Source organism: Sinohyriopsis cumingii, chromosome 19 (genome assembly GCF_028554795.1).
Source record: "Sinohyriopsis cumingii isolate HCF-2022 chromosome 19, ASM2855479v2, whole genome shotgun sequence".
In the NCBI taxonomy this organism is placed as follows: domain Eukaryota; kingdom Metazoa; phylum Mollusca; class Bivalvia; order Unionida; family Unionidae; genus Sinohyriopsis; species Sinohyriopsis cumingii.
Genome location: NC_142979.1, coordinates 64,671,136 through 64,689,241, shown reverse-complemented (window position 1 = coordinate 64,689,241; position 18,106 = coordinate 64,671,136). Strand labels below are relative to the sequence as shown.

Below are 18,106 nucleotides of genomic sequence, written 5' to 3'. Positions count from 1 at the left end.
GTAATCATTTTGTTGTTTATAGTAAGTAAACAATCTACAAAGATTGGTACCACATGAATAAAATAAGTTTACAGTAGTCCCCCTCTTGAACGGCCCCCCTGACCAGCGGCCACCCGTTCCTTACGGCCAGAATCCGTTGGCACCGATGAGTTTGTGTTCAAAAGTACCCCTCGCAAAAGGCCACCCAGCTAGCGCGACCAGCGGCCAGCCTATTAGTGCAATAATATAAAATTTACCCCTCACAAGTGGCCGCATTTTATTTGAAAATGTATCCAGAACCAGTATTTTATTCATAACATCTGATAAGTAATCTGATTTCTGTTTCCCTATGTCAGGTTTTCGTTACTGAAAGAGGTGTTGAGTAAAGTACATGTACCATTAAGGTTAATATTATATAATTTACGCCTCACGAGAAGCCAAATTTATTCCATAAAAACCGAGAAAGACTCAAATTTTAATCCATACAAAAGGGTAAGTACATATAATCCAATTAGCCTTACTGCTGTGTTATCATAATATGTCCGGTTTAGTCACTCTGATAATTGTTAAGATTACATTCATTGAACAGTAGTAACAGCTGAGAAGTGGCAGTATCGATGTACAATACCCAAGTCAGCAGGAAAATTGTTTGATAGCATTTATGGCTTCCCTTAGTAAGATGTTGAGCTTGTTCACTTTGATAATTAGTGGCTATTTCTAATGACAATAATTGTCAAAATTATGAATCCTAACGGCCGTGAGGTCAAATCTGCGTAATGTTAATGGTACATATCGAAGCCGTTTTTGGCTTCTCTCACTTTGTGTAAAGAAATGTATAAAAACAATAGGGTACCAGACTGTGACTAACGAATCACATGACAAGATCACTTCCTTTAAAAACACGGCAATTTGTTTAGATGCATACAAAATTGTTTTATCAGTATTGTAGTTGGCAACATGAATAACTTACTGCAAAAAGATCAACATGTCATTGAGGGAAAGGAAAATTCTCAGTTTAGAAGAGAAAGTGAAAGTAATTCAACTGACCCGAGGGGGGTTGAGGATCCTTGCAGAAAACTAATGTCGGGAAGACTCGAATATATAGTATCGTGAAAGATAATCAAACAATTCGGCAGATGTGGGAAGGTGAAATGGACAGAGAAAGGAAGATTGTTTGAGTCAGGAGACGTTTGTATCCTGATTTGAATGACAAGAAAAAGCAACAATTTTGTCAGTTGAATTGGGACATGACGACTTTACCACAAGTAATGGATGGTTGCACAGATTTCAAGTGCGACACAATATTAAATGTTCTGTCATTAGTGGAGAATCAGCTGATGTTAATAATGAAGTTGTCGAAGATTGGAACAAAAGACTAAACGATATATGCAGGGGATATGACAGCAAGGATATTTTTAATTTTGACGAGACTGGTTTGTTTTTCAGACTGTTACCAACAAAGTGATAGATCATGTGATCTGTAACATAATTATAAAGAGAGTTTTAAAACTATATCAATGGTTATTCATAGCATTCTTTTGAAAATGATGACACAGTTTGTTTTACATTTATTTCACAACATGCATGTGATTTTTTAATGAAAATATTAAATGTTTTAGAATTAAATGTACTTGTGACTTTCTTCATATGTATTTACTATTCGCATTTGTCATCCTCCTCTAGAAAGGCCACCCTCATTATAAGGCCACTTCCCTGCTGCATTAGGGGTGGCCTTATAAGAGGGGGACTACTGTACAGTATTCATGGATTACAATCTGTTCATACTGCCAATGGCAGTTTTCTTGATTTTTGGTAAATTTGAATGTTATGGACATGTCCAGTAACTATCAGATTTGAATAGGTTAAATTAAAAGCAGTGATAGCAATAAGGATATTTTAGCCTGGTTCCATCAGTGAAATTTGGACCCATTAATAATTTGTATCAATTAAAATTGGTTGGTACATTTCCAGATTTTCTGTGTCCATGGGAACATCTAAATATGAAATTTTGGGGTTTTGTTCACTGTGCTACAAGTTTAACATTTGCAAGTCACAGTTCTAGTTTGATAACCTCTATTGAGATTGATGGACAGTTTGTTCTCTGAGCTCACCTCTTTGTAAAAAGATGCAATTGATGCAGACAACTCTATACACAACATGACCGCTCTGGTGGCCTGGTGGTTAGAGCATCCACCTCAGATGCAGGAGGTCGTGGGTTCAATCCCAGGCCGAGTCACACCAAAGACTTACAGAAATGGTGCTAACATCTGCCTCGCTTGGCGCTCAGCATTAAGAGGTTAGTGTTAGGACTGGTCAGCCTGGTGTCAGGATAATGTGACTGGGTGGGACATGATGCTACATGTCTGCGGCATGATGCCCCAGTGCTAGACATCACTATAAACTGCCACATTGCAGACATCGTAGCGATATGACTGAAAAATCGCGAAAGCTACGTTACCAATCCAAATCACATCACACACTATATACAACACATTTTGGACACTTACCAGTATTTTGTGCAGCTCTTGCATTACACTTAGTTCAGAAGGCTGTTGGGCCAAATATATAGAATGTGTGATAGTTTGTAAACCCTTGTGGAATAACACAGCCCTTCATCTTGTTACCATTTCAAATTTCATGGCTAAGCCCAGCTGTTCTATCCAGCAACCAGTCAGATGTGACTTGGTTGTTTTTGTCATGTGACTCAACTCAACAACTTTTATCCACCATTCTTTATTTTTGTCTAATCTTGCACTAATAAACTGAACAAAAAAATAAAATAAATGGGTAATTTGAAATGTTTTAACCTGTTATTGTATAGATGCGTGCTTCCCAGGTGCACATGACATCCACATGACAACTCCACAGATGCTCAAGTAGTCATATATCCAAACCAACAAATACTTTCAGATGAACAAAATTGCATGTTATTATTTTGCTGGATTTAGATGTAACAGTCGGATGAAATTTTAAATGGTAACAGGTTGTATTTACAAGTATTCAGATATAGGATTGGATCCAGATACCTTCTGCACATGTCACTGAAATTCCTCTTCAACTGACTTAACTCAGGGAGTTGTGAGAAATACTGGTAATTGTCCATAATACAGTAGAGAGTGTCTCTCACTTTTAGCCCCCGATGTGTTGTTTCCTGTGTCTCAGCTACCTTGCTTTTGCCCCGTTAAAAATCTTTGAAGAAGTCTTTTAACTTTTTTGTTTTGCAAATATAGTAAATTTATTTCATTTATGATTTTTAAAAATGCTTACTGTTTTAAAATTTAGGGTTTTAAATTTATTTTTCAAGTTTATTTAATGTTAGAATCATCAAACTAAATGATTGAACACATCCCTGTTAGTACCACACCCATCCAAAAAGGTAAGAGTGACCTGTTTTTCACATTTTTCTAGCTTAGGTTAAGTTTTGCATTTAAGGTTTTTGAGAACTTGTATGCACAATTATACCTGGAAACATCTATATATATCTTGATGTAAACCCATTGTGGCCTCCTACATGTGGTAAGGGATGACTAAAGGAGCAAGGAGCCATGATGGAACAGTGGTTTCCATGCTGAACTTGTGACCAAAAGGGTGTGAGTTCAAGTCCTGCCATCATATCACCATTGGAGCAGCCCAGATTAGCTTTTATAGTGTGTCTTGGTAGGGTACTTTATTCCAGTTGCCTCAGCTCTCAGTAACCTCATATCTTGCTGTACCATAAAACATCAAACCAATCAACACCCTTATAACCAGATAATGTCACAGTGACCTGCATTATATGCTTTACTAACATATGTGCATCCATTCACTATTCTTGTAGTCCGCAGTTCTGCAACCCTTACACAAAATTGGGATGCCATTTAGTTGGTGGATTGCTTACTCTCGGTAACCTCGTGTCTTGCTGTGCCGTAAAACACCAAACCAAATCAAACCAATCAACACCTTATAACCAGATAATGTCACCATGACCTACATTATATACTTTAATAACATATGTGCATCCATTCACTCTTGTAGTCCGCAGAGTTTTGCAACCCTTACACAAAATTGGGATGCTATTCAGTAGGTGTATTGTCTATTATATGCAGATTTGCCTTTTAAAAGTTTTGTCTTGTCATTGGAGTTATTGTCCTTTTTTCCCATTAACATTTCCACTGCACCAGATCCTTGTAGCTAGCATAGCATTTCCACTGCATCAAATTCTTTTAGCCAGCATAGCATTTCCACTGCATCAGATCCTTGTAGCCAGCATAGCAATTCCACTGCATCAAATCCATGTAGCCAGCATAGCATTTCCACTGCATCAGATCCTTGTAGCCAGCATAGCATTATTTCCACTGCATCAAATCCTTGTAGCCAGCACAGCATTATTTCCACTGCATCAAATCCTTGTAGCCAGCATAGCATTTCCACTGCATCAAAATCCTTGTAGCCAGCGTAGACCAGGAACTATTCAACATATTCTAATGCATGTGGATATGACGTACATTGTACCAAATTCCTAGAGATGCCCTTTGTTTTTCTTTTTTGTGTGCCAAATCAACCTTAGTTTAGAGACAATTATGGTCCTTGACAAAGAATTTAATATCTTCACTTGGGATCTTGCTTGCAACCAGCATAGCTCTGAAACTGTTATACGTAATTGGATGCCATTTGTCAGGCAAATCGCCTGTTAAATGTAGATTTACCTTTTAAACTTTTCTCTATTCAGGTCCAGTTGTGATGTGTGCACATTAATCAGTAGAAAGAACACAGGAAATACATGTACAACATTTATTTCTTTTGAGGTCTTAATTTTTTCAAAACATATTGATATTATACATATTGCTTCTTTACATGTAATGGATTTGAAAGAATCCCCATTTACATGTCTGACACCTCGACCAATACTAAGCCATCAGTTGATGGCTGCATCTGGGTTGAAGTCCTCAAGTGCTGGTCAAATTGCTGAAATGTTCGTAGGCATTTGTATACTATCTAATTTTAACAAATTCCAAAATGAGGTCTTTATTAAGTTCTTTGTTCTGAAGACTTAATGAATGTTCAGAACAAAGTCTCTTGCATTGAATCTGTTCTTAAAATTAGCATCAAGTTCAACACTGTTCTTCTCCTGGAAGGCGCCACACATTTTCATGTCAGGAAAACGGTTTTCCATAGCAGAAAATGGTTCTCCATATTAGACTAATGTGTAGACTATGTTAAAGACAACTTATTCTATTATTATTTTTCATTCTCATTTGGACTTTTACTTAAGGGATTTGCTGTACATGATGGCTAGTGTCATGCATATTCTGTACATGCTGGCTAGTGTCATGCACATTGTGTACATGATGGCTAGTGTCATGTACATACTGGCTAGTGTCATGCACATTCTGTACATGCTGGCTAGTGTCATGCACATTCTGTACATGATGGCTAGTGTCATGCATATTCTGTACATGATGGCTAGTGTCATGCACATTCTGTACATGCTGGATAGTGTCATGCACATTCTGTACATGCTGGCTAGTGTCATGCACATTCTGTACATGCTGGATAGTGTCATGCATATTCTGTACATGCTGGCTAGTGTCATGCATATTCTGTACATGCTGGCTAGTGTCATGCACATTCTATAAATGCTGGCTAGTGTCATGCACATTCTTAACAGTTTCTGTGGCAAACTGATAGTAGTTTTTATGAGTCTGGGACCTCTGACTTCAAGTAATTTTATTCCTTGAATTGTCAGGACAGTTTTGTCTATCTTTATGTTTAAGCTGCCTTTAAAAACGTCTTTGAACATAGTGGCATTAAATATTTTTTAAAAATTGAAGGAAATATGCAAAAAGGAGATGTTTTGCAATGGCTGTATTGCAAATGGTATGAATCAAAGGGATGAGTAAACTCGACTCTTGAAATTGTTTTATTCAGCAGTCTATAATGTGGGCTCTCGATAACAATATTATAAAGAGGGATCAGTGCATCAGTTTTGAATTGGCGTTTTATGGCACAGCTGAGGCAGTAGGAGTACAGAATACACACCATGACAGCCAACCTTGACTGATCCAGTAGTGGGATTTAAACTCATACCCTTTTGGTTGCAAGTCCATGATGCTATTGACTGACCCACCACAGCTCCATTAGTCACAAATAATACATACAACAGGGTGCATTGGATCTATTTTACATCTCTGAGTCCATAGGAGTTCCATGAATCTTGTTTTCTCTTTCACAGAGCAAATGAGAAAGAACAATCAGTGAGAATAAATGAAGTTGAAGACAACTTTTTGTCCAGAAGGAAGCCACACAACAAATCGCCTGATCAGGAAGGAAGATCAAATAGATTGAACGCAGCTTTGAGCGAGCTGATGAATGATGATATGGACAATGTCATGTTAGACCAAGAAACAAGGGAAGAGATCTCGAAACAGCCTATACCACCTGCATCAGAGACTAAATCAGTGAGTGGAAAAGATAATGAAATAGATAAAATTACAACCAGATCCCCAGTTCCATCAACATCAAGAGAGAATGTCAGTCCTCTCATACCACTGCAGTCCTCTAAACCTCAGGTCAGTAAAATAAGGCATTTTTTACCCCGTGAATTCTTGTTCAATTTGCACATTTTATTTTATTAGGTTGTAATTATATTCCCAGTATACTTGGGTCAGCATGTCCATCACTTTTTTTAGGCTATCCTTATGAAACATATTCTTTTGTTTGAGTATGTAATGTGTCCTGCCAAAAATGGAGCCTGTCAGATGAGGAAGATTTATCCCTATTTTTATTAAATCCTTTACACTCTTGTCTGGATGATATCTACTGATCTGACTGAGAAATCGTCATGAACCTTGGCATGCATTTGTATCATGACAGCAATATTTGTCTAATAAGATTCAGTTTTGTTAATTTAGTACATTTAGAATTATGTCCCCATGTTTGTAAATTGTTGTGCATGCTTGCTTAAGTATTTTAATTATCTGAGTGAAATGTTTTGCTCCTGTTTCATGAATAGACACTGGGTCTTGTATAAGAATGCACTCTCTGATCAGCAATTTAAGAGTTATTCCCATTTATAAAATAAATTATATGCATCCTTCTCTTCATTCTCTTGACAGTTAATACTTTGCTCAGATATCTTTGTCAGACTTTGTATTCATTTTTGGTATTATGACAGGTGTTCTTGTTATATAAAACATTGTGTGCATTTGTATTATGACAGGTGTTCATTTGTATTATGACAGGTGTTCATGTTGTATAAAACATTGTATGTATTTTTATTTTGACATTTGTTCATGTTATATAAAACACTGTATGCATTTGTATTATGACAGGTGTTCATGTTATATAAAACATTGTATGCATTTGTATTATGACAGGTGTTCATTTGTATTATGACAGGTGTTCATGTTATATAAAACATTGTATGCATTTGTATTTTGACAGGTGTTCATGTTATATATAAGAATGCGCATTGTCAGATTATTACTTTAGAGTGTGTGCACTTGTGTAGGATCTCAATTACTGACTGACCTTTTAATTTTTAAACTCTGATCTCAATATTGGAGGCAGATGCAAAGTACAGGAACACTGGATTCTTGAAAGATTTGAAGTCACAAAGTTTGTTCAGTTCAGTGGCAATATGAACCGTGCACATTAGGTGCTATTCCCCTACTTTATTGTGTGCACTTAAGAGAATTTTGTATTTCTCATCCAAAATGACATTTATGGTTGTTGTGACTAAGCTTTTCTACATGTATATTAGTCTGCTGGATCAAAAAGAAACCTGAATGTGTTAAAGCTTGTACTTGTTATGATTAGGTTGTTGATCCCAATCAGAGACAAGTTTTAAGGCATACTTAAATATTTAAAGGGTTTTCTTGATATAGATAAGGCCTTGGTTTCATTAAAATGTTCTGCATTTTTCAACCACTTCGGTTGCCTAAGTGGTTAGAGCATCTGCAGAAGGTCATGCATATGAACTCTGGCCAGGCCATACCAAAGACTTAAAAATTGGTACTAGCATCTGCCTCGCTTGATGCTCAGCATTAAGCGGATAGCAGACCTACCAACTCTTACAATTTTGCCGTAAGTCTTATGAAAATTACCCTTAAAATGTGGACATATAGCATACAAGCAAAAACTACGGAAAAATCTGAATAATCGGTTCATCCGTGTTTGTTATGGATCTGGGTTTCATATTAGAATAAAAGCTGGAAGGGACGCAATTACTTTTATTGGATATCACATACCAATTTGAGTATGTCTCATGGTGGGAGGTATGATTGCCATTGTCATATGAAATGGAAAAAGAATTTCCAAGAATTATGTCAAGTTGAAAGATAGCAACAAGCCACTGAGTTGCATAGGGTTTGGAACTAAAGTTTGTGCAACTGTATTAGTGGTAAATATAGTCTGCACTTTACAAACTTTTCAGTTGAACATAATTTTATCGTCGCTCCTAGATTTGCTAGAAGCCTGTGACATTCACCTATGGAAGCCTGTGAATTGCTGGAAGCCTGTGCCGTTTGCCAGGCTATATATTCAAGCGGTGGACAGAGATGATAACCTGTAAAGCAGATTTTATAAAAAATCATGTTGAAGTTTGTTTTTGTGGATATACAGACCTGCCAACTCTTACAATTTTGCCGTAAATCTTACAAAAATTACCCTTAAAATGCAGACTTAAGCATACTTGCAAAAACTGTGGTTAAAATGATCATTGCTGAAAAATCCGGATAATTGGTTCATCCATGTTTTATTTGGATCTGGGTTTCATCTTAGAATAAGTGAAATTAGTCAGGGAACCAGACTAACTTTACAGCAGCACCCCAGATGCTTTAAACTGCACTTAGTTTTTCATGTGAAGCATCTGCATGATCAAACTGTTGATTATAGAATTTTTTTTAATGGAGTCCAGAAAGCAATGCATGTTTAAGACAAAAGGGAAAATAAGCTTCTAGAAAAGTGTTAATAATCAAGAATAAAATGGAGTATTCAGATTCTTATGAATAAAAGCTGGAAGGGACACAGTTATGTTTATTGAACATCACATGCCAATTTGAGTATGTTTCATGGCTGGAGATATGATTGCCATCTTCATGTGAAATGGAAAAGAATTTCCAAGAATTATGTAAAGTTGAGAGATAGCAACAAGCCATTGAGCTGCATAGGGTTTGGAACTAGAGTTTGTACATCTGTACTAGTGGTAAATAAAGTCTACGCATACTTTACAATCTTTTCAGTTGAGCATAATGTTTATTGTCATTACGTCAAACTTTTAATTATCTTTTCCAGCTTTACGATAGCAGTTATTGCAGCATGATGCCCCAGTGCTATACATCACTATAAACTGCCACACTGCCGATATCATAGCAGTATGACTGAAAAGTTGTTAAAGCTACATCAAAAATCCAATCACACACACGCACACACACTTAACATTTTTCCTTAAATTTTGATTTTAAATTATCATGCTTAAGATATTCTAGACAATATCAAAATTTGTCCCTGATGTAAAGACTAAGGAAAGGATGAAAAATTACTTTTTAGTTTGAAAATTTAAGGCATGGGAACCTTTTTATTCTGAAAAGAGTGCTGAGAAATTCTTCATATTTGACAAGCTACTCAAAATGTCCTCAAGGACAAGGGACAACTCCTTTGAGCAAAATTCAAGATGTTATGACTGTATTTTAATCCTTTATGCTTGTGGAATATTATATAAAAGAAAATTGTTGCCAACCAAGCATTTAGAAATATATTCATACTCTCAGTTTGACAAAGAAATTCTGAGAATTTTAGTGAAACTTTTGCCAGGATCGTTCTTAAAATGGATTTGTCAATCAATGATTCATCATACTTAAAGATTTTTTCCAAAACGCAGAAGTCAGATCATTTATTACATTTGTTTCATTTGTTACAATAAATAGTAAGTTTTTGAGTTAAATATAGATATTATCTGCCTCAGATGACTTATAGGCACCCAAAAATCACAAGTGGGAGTCTCATTGGCTTATTGATTAGTGTGCCATGCTCATGACTGAAAGGGTGTGGAGTTTATTCTAACCATTGGACCAACCTGTGTCAGCTACTGTGGTGTGTCCCTGGACAAGGCACTATACTCCAGTTGCCTTGGCACTAAATAACCTACTTGTGTTGCTTTCCCCAGAAGCACCAAACCAAACCATTTTTACCCATATACTCACCCGTATGATGAATTGGCTTTTTTTTGTTGTCATTATATATCTTCTCATCCACATCAAATTATTTTTCTAATGATTAAAGAGGCATTGAAATGGTCAGATAAATGTGTTTAACAAATATATGTTAAATTATGTATATCCCACCACAGTGTTCTCTTTCCATGCTGAAATTATTTCTAAAATTAATAAAGATGCATCGACATGGGGACTCTCTTTCACAAATGTATCTTTAATATTAATTTGGGGTCCCCGAGTGGCTGAGTGGTCTAAAGCATTCTCCGTTACGGATTACTGCCATCTCACCTCTGTCTGCGTGTGTTCGAATCTCGGATTCAGCCAATGTGGGTATGTGAGAAAGCTTGCCAGTAGCTTCTTATGGGTCGGTGGTTCTTTCCGGGGTTTTTCCGGGTTCTTCCGCCACCATTAATACTGGCCGCCATGTATAGCCTATCATGTGCTGAAAAATGGTGTTAAACCCTACAACAACAACAACAACAACAACAATGTTAATTTGACACCAGTATGTTTCTTTCCACACTAAAATCCTTGCAAAACTGTAATTGTGCATACAGTAAGGATGAAGTATTCTACTGTTACATGCCTGGTCACATTGGTATTTAGAATAATGAAAGACATAAAAGCTGCCAAAGGTGTACAATAGTTAAACATTTCAGAATTGAAGATTCTGTATACAGACTTTAAATACATAGCAAAAAATATGTGGAATGAAAACTCTATAGTCATGTTTTGGAACATAAAACTTATCAGTGAAGAGTGGCACCCTTGTGTAGAAAAAATATGTAGAGAAGAGTTAATATTGTTCTGATCACATATAGGACATGCATACCTGACTCATGTATACCTCATGAAAGGTGAACCTTAACCAGCGTGCATAACCAGTCAGTATCAGCTGACTGTGGAACACACTATAGTTGTAGAGACAGAGATTTTGGTGTGTACTTTAAAATGTTCCGACAGGGAAAATCTTGCACTTTTCGAGGAAATGCAGTTTATATAAAAAATGTTGACTATGTTTTTACTAGTTTTATATTTTTTTAAGTTTTATCTTTTATTATGTACTTTTAACTTAAGTACAATTTTTCCTAGAGGTCTTGCTAGGATTTTAAAACTAGGAGTCCAGGATGTCCATTTTGTTAAAAATAGGAGTCCCACCAGCAAAAGTTGCAGTCCGTTCCAGGAGTCAAGCTAGACTTGAATTTTAGGGAGAAGTGACTTCTCCTTTTCAACAGAACAGGGTGAAGTGGACGCAAAGCAGGAAACGCAATATATATATATTATATATATACATACACATACACACACACACTTATATGTTCTCTTAATTGAATTTAGCCCTCTAATTCATAGTATTCATATTTGCATTTACCTTTCGATTTAAGCAATACTTTTTTTTCAACTAGACAATTTTTATGAGTTATTTTGGGCATATGAGTCCTAAAGATAATAACAAAAATTACATTGTAACAAATTTTAACTGAGTAACCAGATTATATTACTGGAATTTCAAGTTAGTGAAAATGCTTAATCAACTACCCTTAATCAATTTGTTTAAAATTAATTTATTTATTTATACTTTTTAAAAGTTCAAAATAATGGCACTTTCAAGGATTTCAGTATGTGTTTTACTCCTGTACCATGCACATGAGGGCAAATGCACACGTCTTCATATCATACTGTTCATCCTCATTTCTTCCTTGCAGATAAAACATTACCATAATTATTCATACATAATACACTAAAATGCATAAAGTTACAGACATGTCTCCTTTATAGTTGGTATATGAACTAAACCCTTATGTCTTTCAGAATCAACACAGATGTGACAATCCAATGACAGGATTGTAAATTTATGGTTTATTTATTTGTCTGCGTACTTGTAGTAATTTTAGGCAATGGTTAAATAGTATCTGCTTTGCTGCTTTTTTCAGTAATTTCACAAATATGTGTCAATTCAGAAAACACCTTAGACCATAAAACGCTTGTTGCGTATTCCACAACATATTGCATAGCATTGCCCCATACATTTCTGGCCATCATAATTTGCATTTTAAAGTTATATCTTTAATAAAATAATACCTAGGCTTTGCTTTCAATGAATTGTATATTGTTCTGAGTATATTTGTCCGATGATTTACAAAAACGACAACCGAATAAGCTGGTACATCCCAGAATTAGCGATGTCCGCCATTATTTCCCATTAGGCCTACTGGTTCACTTACAGTTTCAAACTAATTTTATGACGAAATAGTGTACAAGAGACAGTTGATACATATCCAGATCACCGATTCTGATCTTAAAACACAAATTGCTATTTACACACTATTGTTAAAGTTTCGAAACACAAGTTTGTATGTTTTTATCATCAAAGGATACATGTGGAAATTGGGCAGTGATAGTTGCTACCTTACTCAAGAAATGGTTAATGGTCAATCAGCTATCAAAACATATGCTTGTGAATGGACAAGAGTTTGTCAGTGTAACTGATATCAAAACTAGGCCTAGCTACTGATGTCTTGACAAATATATTTTGCTACAACACTAGAACTAACCGGGCTAAGACGAGGGGCATCTCAAAAAGTATGGTCAGTCAATGTACCTCTTAAAAAATCAAAGGTCAAAGTCGTTTTCGCTTCCTAACAGAAAAAGTTCACATTTTTTAGGCGACTTAGTTGCCCACTTCTGGTTGCGTGACCCTGGCCCTCCCAAAACACTATGAAAATTAGAAGAACCATTGTTTGCCATTGAGTTTAATTTCTACATTCTTTATAACACTGACATAACTCTTGTTTGTCCATCAGAGTGATACTGAATTTTTTCAATCCAAGGAAGGTCTTATTCCAAGCATTAAGCTAGGCATCACACACGTTCTTACACTTGGCTATTGTCCCATCCAAACTAACAATTCTAGCAGTTTTAGCACTCTTCTGAATATCGTATAATCTTCGTAAGTTTGCCATTTATCCCCAAAATACTTATCCAAATTTGCAAATGGCATTTTATCCGAGTCTGAACATGTATTGATTCTGAGGTCACGTGCACTGCTTATTCTGCTACATTGAACACAATGAAAGCTAAAGTTGTTTATTTGATGTACTCTTTAAATGACCACATGTATTTTTGCCTCTGAATTCAATCACTGTAGATATCAGTACATTTTCCCACCCAGCCGTCAGTCAAAGTCTTTGAACCTGACACCCAGCTATAGCATCATGGTTTTTTTATGTACTCTTAAGATAATGTTGTGGATAAGATAACCAATTATTTTACTAGAACTTATAACATTTTCTGCATGGGTTTGAATGAATCTTACATTTGGTGATGATTATATATGGTTCAGAAGTTGCACTATTTGAATGATTTGCAAATATTTTCTTTTTGTAAAAGGTATCTTAAAACATTTGTGTCATCAGATTGAAGACCTTCTCTCTCCCTTACATGCCACTCAACCATGTTTCTGAGATACTGTGCTGAATGACCTATCAGTCTTTGTATTATCCTTCACTCATTGGGCAACCAGTCTAGTTGTTTTGAGACATTCTTATGTATTATGATTAGAGTTGCTGTGATGTTTTGCACAAGTTACAGCGTTTGGAGATTACATGCAGGTACATCAATCAAATGGGAGTCAATCCAAGTATGAAAAAACTAGTCCCTGAATTAAACTTTCACTGACCTCTTTTGTCAGAAGATTTGGATGCTCTTTATTTGTTGAATATTCCACATCGCTGTTTTGCATTTGATCATTACGTGATGTTTCAGGGTGAGAGATTCCTCTAATTATTCTCCAAGGTATGTGATTTGATTAGCTCTTTGCACATATTCATTATTCAAAATAATTTTTGAAGTCCCACATTTTTGGAGTTGTTGCTTGGAGCCAAATAGAATAAATTCTGTTATAGAATAATTCATTTTTATCCTGCCTGTTACTATTACTAATACTATTGGATTTTTTCAGATCTTTAACATAACTATGGAGGATGTTGAGATGAAGGAAAATGACGAAGAGGAGGAGGAAGAGCTGGTTCCAGGAACACCACCAAGTAAAAGGGTAATAACTTGTTATAGTAATTTGTATCATTCATTTTTTCCTCCCAACATTTTTATAACTTTGGAGTTTCAAAGCATTTTTTAATGGTCTGCTAATTTGCTTAAGCAAGAACTGTGACAGATATTCTTGACAAGACATACATAATCACAGAGTGGTCTGTAAGAATGTTTTTTTGTTGGTCAGCATACAGATATGTTACATTGGTTAGGATGATCCAGTAAAGTGTTCACTTAATAGCCATGGGGCCTACAGTAGCCCATGTGGATGAGCATTGGACTTCTAATCCAAGGGTAGTGGTTTTGATTCCTGCCCAGGCCTGTTTGAGTTGGCTGCATCATTGTGTCCTTGGGAAAGGCAGATAGCTCCCATTTTCTTGGCATGATTTAACAAATGTGTTTAATGGTGATGTTAAATAAAACAAGCAACAACAGGAAGTTATTAAATGTTGTCAGACAGTTATTATGTCATATCATTGCTGGTATGTCAAGATGCAAAAGCTTATAAAATCACATTGTCAAGAAAAAATGTGAACAATTAAAGATGTTTTCCTTAACTCTTTCACTTCGACTGACGTGTATATCCGCTGTATAAATGTGCCTAGCCTCACCAGTGACTGATAAATCCGCTTGTAAACAGAGCACTATTACTCCCGGTGACTGATATATCCGCTTGCCTTTTATGCTTCCTATACCCTAGTGACGGATAGATCCGCTCTGTATGTTCATGTTACAATTGGTCTTATTGGTCAATATATGGAAGTAAAAGGACATTCAACCAATCAAAATAGAGTTAACAAATGATTGTTCTGACTAAATCCGGGTTTCTTTTTCAAATTTGTACCGCGTGTTTGTTAATACATGCATTTGTAGTTGACAGTGAAAACAATGGCGTTAGCTTATGATAGTGATTCAGATTCCGAATTTTCTGGTTTTTCTGAGGACGAATTTGACCACATTGAATTAAGAAGCATTGGTAGTGACATTGATCTATCTTCTTTGTCAAGTCTGTCAGAAATTGAGACAGAATCCGATGATGAAGACGACGAAGTGTGGACAAGAGATCTACGTGCTCCGAGAGTCACAGAGTTTACAGAAAGTGTCGGTTCAACTTTCGTTTTGGATGAGGGGAAAAAAGAAATAGATTTTTTCTATAAATTTTTTTCCCTCGCAATGATCGAAAGCATTGTTGCACAAACGAATGGATATGTGGCAAGATGTATCGAAGAAAAGCCTGATTCACTCTGGCAACCCACGACAATGGACGAAATGCTGGCTTTTCTAGGAATACATTTGATTATGTCAATCCTGGCACTTCCAGAATACAGTCTAGCTTGGCGATCAACATGGCCCTTCCAGATAATAAGTATTCCCACAATTATGACCAGAGTACGTTTTGAAAAGTTGTCGAAGTATTTCCATGTAAATGACACCAGGCAGAATCCTCCAAGACGCCAGCCCGGGCATGACAAATTGTGTCATGTAAGACCAGTTTTAGACGAAATTTCCAAAACGTGTCTCGAAAATTACAATGGTCATAAAGAGCAGAGTGTGGATGAAGGGATGATAGCATATAAAGGTAGATTATCCTTCAAGCAATATTTGCCTGCAAAGCCAACAAAGTTTGGAATAAAAGTTTGGGAGCGGGCAGACCCACACAATGGTTATGTGCACGAGTTTCAAGTGTACACTGGAAGAGAAGAAAGCCAGGCTGGACGCACAAAAGAAGAGGGCCTTGGTGCACGTGTGATAACTGATCTTACATCAAAAATACGTGGGAAATCACATGTAGTTTACATGGACAATTTTTTCTCCAGTCCAGCACTCTTTGAAGCACTCAGGAAAGAAAAAATTTATTGTCTCGGTACAGTGCGAGCAAATAGAAAGGGAATGCCAGAGGAAATAAAATCTGCCAAATTAAAGAACAGAGGCGACAGTGTCCTGATGACAAAAGGAAGCCTGTGTGCTATAGCTTGGAAGGACAAAATTGTCCATTATCTTTCAACAAGTTGCAATCCAAGCGAGAGCAAGATGGTGCGTAGGAGACAAAAAAATGGAACCTACCAGGAAGTGCCAGCTCCGATTGTCTCAGAACTTTATAATAAATACATGTTTGGGGTTGACCTGGCAGACCAGAAAAGAATGCAGTACTCTACCTGTCGCAAAGCTACCAAATGGTGGAAATATCTGTTTTGGTTCTGCTTTGATGTTGCATTAGTTAATGCATTAATAACTATGCAGGAGTCGCCCAACCACAAGCTTGTCACCAAAAAAAATAAAGAAATCAGACGGAGACAACTTGATTTTAGAATTGCACTTGCACAGCAGATGATAGGGACATTCCGAGGATCGAGAAAGAGAAAGGTTGTATCTGCAGTTGATAACTGTGGAAATGCACATTGGCCCATACAAGCAGAGAAACCAGGGCGATGCAAAATGTGTACCAGAGATAAAAGGCGGCATGAGGTGTCCATCATGTGCAAACAGTGTGATATCCGTCTATGTATAAAACATAACTGTTTCTCTAGATACCACGAGGAACTACTTAAGAAATAGTAGAACACAGTGACTAGGCATTTTTAGTAATTACATATATATATTTGATAAATAACTTTGTATAAAAGACTCACAGATAAATTTTAGTGTTTTTACAAACAGTGTTTTGTGTTATATTCCTGGATTTTATATCATTCATGTGGATGTCAGCAGGATAAAATAATCAAACAGATATAAGGTAGTTATAGCTTTTATATATGCATGGTTTTAGTCTATAAATCAGAAAATAACTAACACAATTAGCCCATATCCCCACATCATCAGCTAAAAAGTTGAGATTTGGCTGCAGCAGCATTAGGCTCTGGTAGTCAGCCCACAAATCAGCTGCAGTAGTGACCCCAGCAGCTAGGCATAGCAGTGAGCCACTACAGTATCACTAGAAGTTAAAGAGTTAATATTGTATTGAAGTTTAATGTTTCAAGCCTGCTGCCTCTAAAATATATAGTACTGTATTTTTTAGGAGAGGTAAGTTTATTTGCAATAAGCCTTTAAAAACATACAAAAAATTGTAATTATACTTGTATATCCAATCTGGTGTTGGAGTATGGAGAAGGGACAGCTTTTGTATATCCATTCTGTAGAATGTAAAAACAGGGAGTTACTTTCACTGTATCATAAGCATTTTATACAGAAGCAGTCAGCCAATTACTAAAACTGCTACACAGTATGACTGATGTTTTGAATATTTTATTACTATATATACTCACTTATGAATTGAGTTCAACTGCAGACTGATTACATCTATATCTGCCATTGCATAATGGGCTGGCCTATCTGGGTCTATGCATTTTTTAGTTGTAATCAGTAGAACAAAGAACATAGACCCTGATCTGGTGCATAATGTGCTGACAAATCAGGTTATCTGTAGTTGCAGCTGGACTAATAAGTGAGTATGTGCAGCAGTTCAAAGTCTGATAGAATTGGAAAATAATAGCAGCTCTGTATATTTGTAGTAAGGTCTAAAAAAATATTTCTCTTGGTAAGGAATAGTTCCTTGGCACTAAAAAATCAAAGCACTTACACCTATATAAAGTACCCAGAAAACTACAGAAAATTTAGAATGTTATTGGTGTCTTGGAAGTATACCTAACATACATATGAATATAAGAGGGATTTAATTAAAACCAATAGCCTCAATTGAGATTGCATTGTGAAAATTACGAGCCCCCCCCCCCATATATTTTGTCATGGTGAAAGCTTATATTTGTATCACAGTGGCACACTTTTTTTCAGAGTCATTCTTGTGTGTGTGTGTGCTGATTTGTTTGAGAGAGATCATTTAGATCCAAACTAAGTGTTCATTACTTCACAGAATTCAGTAATGTTAA

General features: G+C 36.2%; 1 protein-coding gene across 1 annotated transcript in view; it reads left to right on the top strand.

Annotated features, from left to right (window-relative positions):
• LOC149775856 (cell cycle checkpoint control protein RAD9A-like) overlaps positions 1-18,106 on the top strand; it is a 70,559-nt gene that overhangs the window by 49,593 nt on the left and 2,860 nt on the right. The window contains exons 11-12 of the mRNA XM_089944152.1: positions 6,191-6,527; positions 14,134-14,226. Coding sequence (XP_089800278.1) covers positions 6,191-6,527; positions 14,134-14,226 — 430 coding nt within the window. The remainder of the gene's footprint in view (positions 1-6,190; positions 6,528-14,133; positions 14,227-18,106) is intronic.